The sequence below is a fragment of the Manis javanica genome, chromosome 7 (genome assembly GCF_040802235.1).
Source record: "Manis javanica isolate MJ-LG chromosome 7, MJ_LKY, whole genome shotgun sequence".
Lineage (NCBI taxonomy): Eukaryota > Metazoa > Chordata > Mammalia > Pholidota > Manidae > Manis > Manis javanica.
Window position 1 is genome coordinate 34,029,026 of NC_133162.1, and position 13,000 is coordinate 34,042,025.

Genomic DNA, 13,000 nt, shown 5'->3' on the forward strand with positions numbered 1-13,000 from the left:
AGGTTCTGAGCCTCACCTCTGTTGATCCCCAAATTCTCACCTGATGGCCCCCCTGCGACTGTGCCTGTCTTAGGTTGTTCCTCCCTTGAGGAATCTTACCCGTCTCTGGCTAACCAGTCATCTTCCGGGGCCATACAGGGAAATGTAAAGTTGGTAAGTGAGAGAGAAGCCATATTGTTTGCAAAGGTTAGCTTTTTACTTCTTTGCAGATTTATGCCCTGTGGCTTCTATGCCCAGCACTTGTCTCGAGGTATCTTTACCACCTGGAGGAATTATGATACTCGGTAAATTCAATATGAGGCACGAATTCTATTTAAGGTTTGTAATTAGGAAGGAAGAAGAAAAGCTATAGATGTAGCATATGAAGGAAATTTAGCCCATTTTTAAATAAAGTGATTAAGGTTTTTTGCTAGTGAGTCGTATGAGTTCCTTACATACTTTGAAGATTAACCCCTAATCCCATATATAGTTTGCAAATATTTTCTTCGCTTCTGTGGGTTGCCTTTTCACTGCTGTTTCCTTTGATGTGCAGAGGCTTTTTAATTTAATGTAATCCTACTTGTTCCTGTTTTTGTTGCTTGTGCTTTTGTGTCATGTTCTTCTACGTTCTTTTTTTATTTAATTTGCTATTGTTCCTCTAACTTCTTGAGATGGATACTTAAATAACTGATTTCAGCCTTTCTTTCCTAATTTATAAACTTAAGGCTATAAATTTCCCTTAAACACTTTTCTTGCATCCTATAAATTTTGCTATGTCATATTTTCATTATACTGCAATTCAAAATATTTTCTGGTTTCAACTGAGTTTCTTCTTTGACCTACGGGTTATCTGGAACTTTATTTCTTCATTTGCAAACATACAGGGATTTTCTGTTTACCTGAATCTTACTGATATCCAGAATAGCTTGTGTGGTCAGAGAACTTACACAGTATTATTTCAATCACTTGAAATTTACTCAAATTTGTTTATGGACGAGAATATCATCAATTTGGATAAATGTGCTTCAAAAAATTGTATATTCTGAAATCATGGGATACAGTGTTACATGTTGATTAGGTCAGGTTGTTAATCATTATTTGTAAAGACTATATCCTTATTGATTTTGTCTAATGGTTCTAAGAGTTACTAAGAGGAGTGTATTAAAATTTCCCATTATGATTGTCAAATGGTCTATTCCTTTAACTGACAATTTTTTATGTATTTATTTATTTTTTATTATCAAATGTACATCACAGTAGTTCAATAGTCTCCCTCACCATCCCCACTTTCCCCTCCTCCCCCTTGGTAACCACTAGTCACTTCTCAGTGTCTATGAATCTAATGCTGTTTTGTTATTCATTTTGTTTTGTTTTTATATTCCACAAGTAGAATCATACAGATTTGTCTTTCTCTGCCTGTTGCTTTATGCACTTTACGCATTTTTAGACTATGTTATTAGATGGAAATATTTAGAATTGTTGATTTTCTTGATGGATTGAATCATTTATCACTATCACATGTTCCTCTTTCTCTCTCTAACACTTATCTTAAAGCCTACTTTGACATTAATATATATGAACCAGATTTCTTTTGGTTAATATTTGCATGATATACCTTCTCCATCCTTTTGCTTTCAACTTTTCCATGTGTTTCTATGTAAGGTATGTCTCCTACATAATTATGTAAGCAACATAATTAATAGGGTTTTTTAAACCCATATCAATTCCCCTTCCAACTTATAAGGGGTTATTGTCTTGCATTGTTAATTATATATCTGTAAACCCCATGTTCTTGTTTTATACAGCCCATATATGTTATTTTACCCCAAATAGCTGTCCTTTCTATTAACTTGCTGAATCTCTGGGCTTCTAACTGGGATCATTTTCTTTTTGTCTGAAAACACTATTTCTTTTATGTAGGCCTGCTAGAAATACATTATCTTGGTTTTTATCAGAAAAATATCTTCATTTTGCCTCCATATCTAAAAGATAAAACCATCTTTTAGATGCTGGATATAGAATCATAGGTTGACAGATTAGGTTAATCAGCACTTCAGATATATTAGTTCAACTGTCTTTTGGCTTCCATTGATTCTTTGGGAAGTTAGCTCTTGATTGGTACTATTACTGCTCTTTTGAAGGTTAATATATTTTTCCCTCTGGATGCTTTTAAGATTTTTCTTCTTCAGTTTTCAGCATTTTACTGTTCTATACCTAAGCATGGGTTTTTGTATTTAGTGTTCACAGCACTTTTGAATCTGTGGTTTCAAGGTCTGTCCTTATGATTTGTGCCATATGCTTTTTTTCTCCTTTGGGACTATAATTACACATATATTAAACCTTTTCATCTTATGCTGTATGTCTTTAAACTTTTCCTGTACTTTCCATCTTTATGTCTCTTTAAGCTTCAATTTGGATATATTTCTCTGACCTATCTTCTGGTTCATTAATTCTCTCTTAAGCTGCGTCTCATCCACCTACACACTGAGTTCTTAATTTGTTACTGTATTTTCAGTTCTAGACTTTCCAGATGGCTTACTTTATGGTTTCCAATGATCTGCCAGAGTTCTCAATCTTGTCATGTAGGTCCTTGAACATGTTCATTTTAAAGTCCATGTCTAATAGTTTCATTGCTTATACTTTGTTTCCCATCCTAGAATTAGCTTTATATCAATTACGAAAGAGTATACTCCTCTTCCTTTGAATGAACCAAGTCAGTGATTCAATTATTTTAATGAGTTTAGGTTTGGAGCACTGTCAAAGTTTTACAAGAGAATTACCACTAATTCTTTTTTAAGGGAAAAACCAGACACATAAATTTTAAAATACCAGAAAAAATTAAGATACGATACAAGCAAGAATGTACATAAAATACACTGCCTCATAATAAATGATTACTTGTAGAGAAAAAAAGTTTTATTTTCTGAAGCCCTGAAACTATGTGGGACAATTTATTTCCTGAGCTGGCATGTGTGTGTGTTGGTGAGCAGGGCTGGTTCACTTTTTGGCCAAAATCCCAACTCCCTGAAATGTCCACTAACCTCACTAAAGTATATATATAGGAACTATAGTAGCAAGTTGCAAGCTTATTTTATTTTCCACTGAAAATGCCCATAGTTTGTGAAGAATAAGAATGCAGAAGCTATTATCCCACAATTGGCCTGACAAAAATGAACATTTATACATATTAAGAAGGTATTCTTAATGCATTTTATGCAGTTTAGTGAACTGTCACTATCAGAACTTCATTATCAGAGATTGAAAAAAAACATAGTTCTAATTTCAGAATTTTTATTTCTTTACATAATGCACATTAAGTGTAACATTCCCTCTGTTCTGATGGTCAGACAGTAATTTCTCTGTTCTGTTAGCACATAGGAATCTTATCTACTGCTTCTTTTAAGGTAGATTATAAGGGATACATGATTGCTAATCAGACTTTTTTACTCCCAGGTAATCAGATCATGCAAATTGCAGAAATCTAGCTCTCTCCTCACCTAAACCTTTATGCTGGCTGCCCTCCAGAAGGTTGTACTTGAGAAAATCACTATTCCTGTTCCTCTGTTACCACCATCAATCACTCACTGGGAAAAAAAAAATCCCTTTCTCTCTCTGTGCCCAAACTAATCTTGTCAATGATTTTCTGTTTTCAGAATATAAAATCATTAAACATCGCTTCCATACTGTGTTATGTACAAAACTAACATTTTATACAGTATTAATAGGTATTCCTTGAAAAAGAAGGTTCCATGCTCAAATGTGAGACATATATCACATATTATATCTCCCTTCTACAAGATTTATAATTCAATTCATAACTAAAGAAATCTTAACCTGTATTGCCAAAACTTATTTGACCATTTACTTCTGTTTCCCCCAAAAGAAAGCTATTAAAATGTGTATCAGGGAATATAATATGGAAATGTTAACTGAGACTATGAATTTTAGTTATTTAACTGCTAGTTAAATATCAGACTACTCATAATGGGTTCATATCTCATATTAAAATGAGAAGAAAAAAACACTACAAGTGTAAAGCTGTCTTTTACTTTTACTTCCTCAGAGAAGCTAAAACTCAGGTCTAAACTGCTTCAAAAAAATAATTTTTTGTTGCACTTATGTTAGGCATAGTGCTAGATCCAAGAAAGGCAAAAAATAACCAAGATATAATTCCTAATTTAAAAAACTACTTAAGAACACAAAATAAGCAATTATAATGTAGTGTGACTAGTACAATAATAGACATATGCACTGAAAAGTGGTGACCATCTCTTGCTGGCAGGAGTAAGACACAGGCAAGCAGATTTTAGAGACAAGGAAATGCTTAAGCCAGCTTTTGAGGGGAAAAGGAGGAATTCATCAGACTGGGAAATTTGTTAGAATAAAAGGCATTCTAAGTAGAGAAAATAACCGGTCTATTCAAAAATTTATAAGAGACTCAATACTGCTACAGCACAGTAGGCAGAGGGAATAACAACAGATGAGGCTTTTGTTTCATGCTGAGTAATTTGGACATAGAAAAAGGTAACTGGGAATCACTAGAGAGGAAGTGGTCATTCTTGCATCTTAGAACAATTAGCAAAAGTAGAAAGAAACAGAGATAAGGAGAATAATTAATTTGATATAACAACAGTCCAGCTATATAGAGAGGTGGATAAAGAATCTATAGATATTTAAAAGCAGAACTGGCAGTTACTAAGTAGGACTTAGTAACATAATATAAAGAACATAAATACTCCTAAAAGATCTAAAGTACTTCATAGTTTCTGGCTTGTGAAAATACAAGATACTACTCTCTGAGAAAGAAAATATAAGGAAAGATTTAGCAAAAAAAATATGTTTTCTTTTAGAAATGCTAGGTTTGGGGTACTTACAGGACATTCAACTGAATATATAACAAGTAAATCCATAAATGGAACATGAGATAATAGAAGTAGGCACAGGACACACCCAAGTAAGGGAGCTACTTTGCAAAGTATGAGGTTTCCACTTACATTGCCAAGGAGATTCCAGAACCAAACTGTGATCCTGCCCAAGTGACAACTGTTTGTGAGAGATTCCCAATGCTCAAACAATAAATTAAAAGGCAGCTGGAAAGAATACCGAAATAGAACAAAACACAACTTTTCTTATCAGATCTTAAGGACTCTAGCTCTCACCATAAGAAAACTAACCCCTCAATTCCATCAGAGACACTTCGTAAAGGAAAAATTGTAAAGAAAAAATTCCCTATAGACAGATGATTAGGAAAGGCTTCTGTATGAAAGGTATGTGTTTAAGCTGCAGAAGTAGCGAGCTTGATTCTTTTTACAAGGAAATGATGGTGGTACACCAGGAAGAGTGTATTCTCTCCCAGTCAGGAAATTCTCATAAACCTCAAATCCTAGAGCCCAGGCAGAAAGGTTCAAAACTAATCTATGAAAATCAGGTCAGAAAAGATAAGTTTAATAATGAAACTCTTTGCTAAAATGTATAATGGAACATGAACTGTGAACTGTTTATATCCTCATAATGAAAAACTAAGGTGATGTGTTTTTATGCCCATGGCATACACAGAATTCCTTGCCCAGACTTAGGAGAAAAAGTACTGAAAACACTGTGATACCAAAGGCAAGAATACAATGTTGAAGAACTCTCCAATGCAAAAGAAAACTCACTGCTCAGAGGCAGTCAGAAGAACTTTGCATCCTGAGAAGAAATGGGAGGTGCTTTGAGAAGGATCAGTGGCTCCACTGATTCCCATTTTATTATAAAATGTGTCCATCCTATTAGTTTATTGAAGTGTAACACTGGAGGAGAAAGAGAGCCACTTTAGAGGAAAACTATGAAATCCCACACGTTATTCTAGTTTAACAGTAAGGTAATATCCAATTTTTGGTTCTACTTAGCTCTCCATTCCTGGGGCTTTCCTAACGTATACAAGTTCTTTGAGATAATCACAGTTTCTAGATTCAGAATCTCTGGCTTCTTTTCCCGAACCGTGGCTCTAAAATTTACTCTTTTACACTTTGTTAGTCTTTATATTTCCAAGGTTACTAATCTGATGTTAGAATGCTAACCCACTGGCCTACACTTCCACCATTTGTTTCTATGCTACCACCCACAACTAACTACATTCCCATCATCCCAGTGGTAGGAAAAAACAGACTTAGGCCTAGCTTCCATAGAAAAGATAAGTAATAAATTTGTAGCTTCTGTTTATTTACCAAGTCAACCAAGTATTTAATTTGGAAAGATACTATCAAACAACTTGAAAAAAAATTATTGTACAAGTCCTACATTATTAAAGTTTTCATATTTTTTTGTTCAAAGTAAATTGACCCTGGTAAAGAATTCTTAAAATCAATACATCTTCAAAGTAAACAATCAATGAAACAAAGCAAATTGACACAGAATATAAATTATGCAAAGCTGAAACAATAGGAAGAAGATGATCTGATTTATAAATAACCCTTTAAAAAGTTAGAATAGGGAAAAATTCATATACTGACTTAATTACCTCTGTTGTAACAACAGTCTAATACTGACATATTTCTTTTAGAAAAATAAAATGAAATAAAAGGTTTTTGGGAGGCCCTGGAGAGAGGAAGAGGAAGAGGAGGAGAGAAGGTCATGCTCCTGGGTGCATTCAGGGCCCCCCACTCTGGGAAGTCTCACTGAGACCCCATCCCTCTGGATGCTCGTTGCTCCATCGACTTCAATTCCCCAGGAGCAAGCTACTCACCAAGAATTTTTTTTAAAGGCTTCTCTAGAGCAGTCTGTAATACTTGAGGAAAAAAACAGGAATCAGAAAGCATGTTGAACACTGCTGTATATCTATGACATGATTATTGGGAGTTTTAACAGCTAACTTAGAATATTACATTATTAATAATTTTTAAACTTTTTATTACTAAAAATCTCAAATAAAACAGACCTTTAAACAACATGGGTTTGAACTGTGTGTGTGCTTTTATACAAAGATTTTTTTTTCAAATGCTTTATTGGGAAATATTTTGGAGATTTGTGACAATTTTAAAAAATGTTTTTTTTCTCTAGCATACTCTGTTGTAAGAATACAGTACATAATACATGTAACATACAAAATATGTGTTAAATAACTTTATGTTATCAGTAAAGCTTCCATTCAACAGTAGGCTATTACAGTTAAGTTTCTGGAGAGTCAAAAGTTATACTCCTATTTTGCTGTGAATGGAGGGACACCCCTAAACCCTGCTTTGTTCGAGGGCCAACTATATAAACAAAGTATACAGATTAATATAATGAACTCCCAAGTAATGATCACCTATCTTCAACAATTAATATTTATATATTTCTTGTTTCACCTATACCTTTACCCATTCACTCCACACACCACAATTATTTTATACAATTTACATTGAGATAAGACTTATATACAATCAAATGTGCAGATTTGAGCTGTACAATTTTGACAAGAGGATACACTTTTATCATGGTATAGAATATTTCCATCTTTCCAGAAAGTCCTTTTGTGTCTCTTTCCAGGTAATCTCCCCACCTAGAGGCAACCATTGCTCTGATTTTTTTCACTTTAGTTTTGCCTGCTTTAGAACTGCAATAAATGGAATCACACAGTGTGTGCTTTTTTGTGTCCATCTTCTATAACTCAGCATATCTGGGAGACTCATATGTTGTTGCACATATCAGCAATTCATTCCTTTTTTGAATAGCACAATTTGTGTATCCATTTTCTCTGTGATGTCCACTTGGGTTGTTTCCAGTTTTTGGCTATTGTGAGCAAAGCTGCTTTGAGCATCATGAGGACATGTTTTCATTCTCATGGGAAATACTTGGAGAAGAAATTCTGACCCAGAAGGTAGGTATATAAACTTTATAACTGTCAAATCTTTTCCCATTGTTTGTCTTTTTATTATTGAGCATTAGGAGTTGTTAACTCAAAAATAATACTTTTAATTTGTCTTAAAAAGACAGCAATTGAGAATCTCAGCATAAAAGGGCTCCCAGTTGCTGCCACTTTTCAGCTAATTTTATACCAAATTGGACTGCTGGCAAAAGTTAATGTAATGCCACATGTAAGAAAATAGTAATTCATTTTCTATTTGCTCTATAGTCTCAAGCACATAAGCTGGTGAGAAAAGCACAACACTCTGCACCACGCTGCTGCCCTCTCTTTGTCTCTGTCTCTCTGTCCTCCTGCTCTCTCTGCTGCTCCCTCTCTCTCTCTCTCTCTCTCCCCACCCTCCTCTGGGGCAGCCACTTTCTCCTTCAGATAATAAAATCTCTTGCATAGGCCCGTGTCTCCTGAGTCATTCTGGGTAAGGAGGGTTGTGGCGAGATACCCTTTCACCACATACATGTGGAAGATTGCCAAGAGTTCAGCTGGTGAGTTAAGTTAGACTGACTTCTAGGAAATAACTGCAAGCTGAAAGAGAATGCTGCTGAAATCCATTCTAAACAAGAATCAGGAAAGATAAGAAAAGTGTAAAACAAAAATAAGCATTTTACATAAGGAAAAGTGAACTCTGGATATGTTCTAGAACCTAGATTATTAAATAACATTAAATTAAAATTCTCCTTTTTTAAGCTCACCTGTTTCATTGCTGTTTCGCCTATTTTGTCAGAATGTTTTCGAATGCTTTCCAAAAAGTCTTTGAGATCAGACATGGAGATTTCTTTAATATCCTCACGGAGTTTAGGAAGATTTTCTATCATTAGCTGACAAAACCGATATTGACTAACCCGGGGAAAATACACATTCTCTAACTGTTCCATAGTTTTTAGAGCAGAATAATACCTGTGAGAAGTTAAAAAGAAAATTCTATAAAGAGTCCTTATTACATTAATTTTATAAGTAAGTTCACATAATTAATCACTCCAACACTCCCCCTGAAAAGTATATAGTTAGGTACTAGAATTAATATTTATTTCCACTTAGTAAGTGCAAACTATAAACCATATGAGCAAGTTTCAGGCTGAAAATTCATGGCATATACTAATATCCAACTTCCTTATTTCACTTTACATAAATCTAAAACATCACAAACATCATTGTTATCACAAAACATTAAATGTACATGTATAATATTTCCAAATTTTTTATTTACTATATTTAGTTACTTGATACGTGACTTCATAATATCTCTACCATCACCAACAAAAAAAAGTATATATCACAGATTTAATTCAAATGAAAATAAAATAGATTTTAAAGAGTTTTAAAAAGAATTTACAGTAAGGAAATTAGAAATAATATTAAATGTCACAAAACCAAGTAAAAAGTCACAGATAGAATGATTTTTTTCAATTCAACAAGTATTTACTGAAAGCCTACTACTTATAAGGCACTGTACAACATGCTGGGGATGCAGTAGTTAGTAAAGTAGTTAGTAAAGTACAACCTATGCCCTACAGACAGTGATATGCTTTCACAAAAGTATTTCAATTTTTTCAAGACAATTATGACATAAATGTCTATGGAAGATATTAACATTCTACAGATGAGAAAACACACAGAAAAAGGGTATATACTTTGGCTAAGATACTATAATTGGTAATTGGTAGTAGGACTGAAACTTTCCAAAATTGTCAGTTTCCTATAATAAAAAATATTCAAGACCAAAATCCATTTGAGAATAGGTAGATATTTGACTACTAATCTAGTAACATTCTACACCTTTCCCACTGATTTGGATGTTCAAAATGAGAAAAGGCACTACCTAAAGAACAAAAAAGATAACGCAAGTAAAATGAAAAGGCAGTTAAGTCAAAAAACTATTTAAGAATACTTATAAGTTTTCTAGCCTATATTCCCTGAGAATATTTTGCAAATTGCCATAAAATCTTATCACTAATTTGAGCAGGTGGAGCCAAGATGGCGGCATGAGTAGAGCAGCAGAAATCTCCTCTGAAAACCACATATATTTTTGAAAATACAACAAAGACAACTCTTCCTAAAAGAGAGACCAGAAGACACAGGACAATAGCCAGACTACATCCACACCCGCAAGAACCCAGCACCTCGTGAAGGGGGTAAGATACAAGCCACAGCCCGGTGGGAACCGAGCGCCCCTCACCACAACTCCCGGCGGGAGGAAAGGAGTCAGAGCGGGGAGGGAGAGGGAGCCCATGACTGCTAAACACCCAGCCCTAGCCATCCGCACGAGAGCGCAGACACAGGGCAGGCGTGGGGTGCTGAAAACTAGAGAAACAGGACAGTAAGACCTGTGAGCAGGTCTCTGCAGCCGGCGCCACAGGGACAAAGAAAAGTGAGTGCATTTTGGAAGCTTTAAAGGGACAGGGACCACACAGCCGGACAGAAGTGTCCTGGGACACAGTCCAGTAGCAGGGAACTCCGGGCACCCTAAACCCCTGGATAGAAGGGCAGCTCAGAGGCCCCTCACGGAGATAAGCAATCTCCCGGCCGTTCCCCCTCCAACGTGGCTTCACTATATTGGAGCAGCTGCCCGAGGCAGGCCACACCCAAAGCAACAGCGGAGATAAACTCCATAGCAGCTGGGGAAGAATCAGAAGCCCTGTCTGCGTGCAGCTGCCAAGCACAAGCCACTAGAGGTCGCTCTTCTCACAGGAGAGGAAGGCCACAAACCAACAAGAAGGGAAGTTCTTCCAGGTATCCTTCATGCCAGCTCAGCAAACTATCTCTATCGCAATGAAAAGGCAAAATTTGAGGCAGACAAAGATTAGAGACTCAACACCTGAGAAGGAGACAGACCTAACCAGACTTCCTGAAAAAGAATTCAAAATAAAAATCATAACCATACTGACGGTGATGCAGAGAAATATACAAGAGCTAAGGGATGAAGTCCAGAGGGAGATTACAGACATCCAGAAGAGGATTACAGAAGTGGAACAAACTCTGGAAGGATTTATAATCAGAATGGATAAGATGCAAGAGGCCACTGATGGAATAGAAACCAGAAAACAGGAACGCATAGAAGCTGACACAGAGAGAGATAAAAGGATCTCAAGGAATGAAACAATATTAAGAGAACTGTGTGACCAATACAAAAGGAACAATATCCGCATTATAGGGGTACCAGAAGAAGAAGAGAGAGAAAAAGGGATAGAAAGTGTCTTTGAAGAAATAATTGCTGAAAACTTCCCCAAACTGGAAAGGAAATAGTCACTCAGACCACGGAAGTACACAGAACTCCCAACAGAAGGGACCCAAGGAGGACAGCACCAAGACACATAATAATTAAAATGGCAAAGATCAAGAACAAGGACAGAGTTTTAAAGGCAGCTAGAGAGAGGAAAAAGGTCACCTACAAAGGAAAACCCATCAGGCTATCATCAGACTTCTCAACAGAAACCTTACAGGTCAGAAGAGAATGGCATGATATATTTAATGCAATGAAACAGAAGGGCCTTGAATGAAGAATACTATATGCAGCATGATTATCATTTAAATATGAAGGAGGGATTAAACAATTCCCAGACAAGCAAAAGTTGAGGGAATTTGCCTCCCACAAACCACCTCTACAGGGTATTATAGAGGGACTATTCTAGACGGGAGCACTCCTAAGACTAAACCGATGTCACCAGAGAAAATAAAATTATTGAAAAGAAAGCAGACCAACCAAATACTAACTAAAGGCAAAAAATAAAATCAACTACCCACTAAAAGCACTTAAAGGAAACAAGAAAGAGCACAGAATAAAACAACCAACATATAAAGAATGGACGAGGAGGAATAAGAAGGGAGAGAAGAAAAAAATCTCAAAACACTGTATATAACAGCTCAATAAGCGACCTAAGTTAGGCAGTAAGATACAAAAGAAGCTAACCTTGAATCTTTGTGGTAACCACAAATTGAAAACCTGCAATGGCAATGAGTACATATCTTTCAATAATCACCAGAAATATAAATGGACTGAATGCACCAATCAAAAGACACAGAGTAATAGAATGGATAAAAAAGCAAGACCCATCTGTATGCTGCTTACAAGAAACTCACCTGAAACCCAAAGACATGTACAGACTAAAAGTCAAGGGATGGAAAAATATATTTCATGCAAACAACAGAGAGAAGAAAGCAGGTATTACAGTACTAGTATCAGACAAAATAGACTTCAAAACAAAAAAAGTAACAAGAGGTAAAGAAGGACATTACATAATGATAAAGGGCCCAGTCCAACAAGAGGATATAACCAATCTAAATATATATGCACCCAACACAGGAGCACCAGCATATGTGAAACAAATACTAACAGAACTAAAGGGTGAAGTAGATTGCAATGCATTCATTTTAGGAGACTTCAACACGCCACTCACCCCAAAGGATACATCCACTGGACAGAAAATAAGGACACAGAGGCACTGAACAACACACTAGAACAGATGGACCTAACAGACATCTATAGAACTCTACATCCAAAAGCAACAGGATACACATTCTTCTCAAGTGCACATGGAACATTCTCCAGAATAGACCACATACTAGGCCACAAAAAGAGCCTCAGTAAATTCCAAAAGATTGAAATCCTACTAACCAGCTTTTCAGACCAAAAAGACATAAAACTAGAAATAAATTGTACAAAGAAAACAAAAAGGCCCACAAACACATGGAGGCTTAACAACATGCTCCTAAATAATCAATGGATCAACGACCAAATAAAAATGGTGATGCAGCAATATATGGAAACAAGTGACAACAAGAACACAAAGCCCCAACTTCTGTGAGATGCAGCAAAAGCACTCTTAACAGAAAGTATACAGCAATCTAGGCACACTTAAAGAAGGAAGAACAATCCCAAATGAATAGTCTAATGTCACAATTATCAAAATTGGAAAAAGAACAAATGAGGCCTCAGGTAAACAGAAGGAGGGACATAATAAAGATCAGAGAAGAAATAAATAAAATTGAGAACACTAAAACAGTAGAAAAAAATCAATGAAACCAAGAGCTGGTTCTTTGAGAAAATAAACAAAATAGATTAGCCTCTAGCCAGACTTATTAAGAGAAAAAGGGAGTCAACACACATCAACAGAATCAGAATAGAGAAAGGAAAAATCACGACAG

The 13,000-nt window shown here is 35.7% G+C and overlaps 1 protein-coding gene across 6 annotated transcripts in view; it reads right to left on the minus strand.

The window, feature by feature from the left end:
- The window catches only part of EXOC6 (exocyst complex component 6), a 278,392-nt gene that overhangs the window by 149,603 nt on the left and 115,789 nt on the right, over positions 1–13,000 (minus strand). For all 6 annotated transcript variants that reach the window (XM_073240691.1, XM_073240690.1, XM_037015771.2 and 3 more), the window contains one exon: positions 8,551–8,755. In XM_073240691.1, the coding sequence (XP_073096792.1) occupies positions 8,551–8,755 (205 nt within the window). The remainder of the gene's footprint in view (positions 1–8,550; positions 8,756–13,000) is intronic.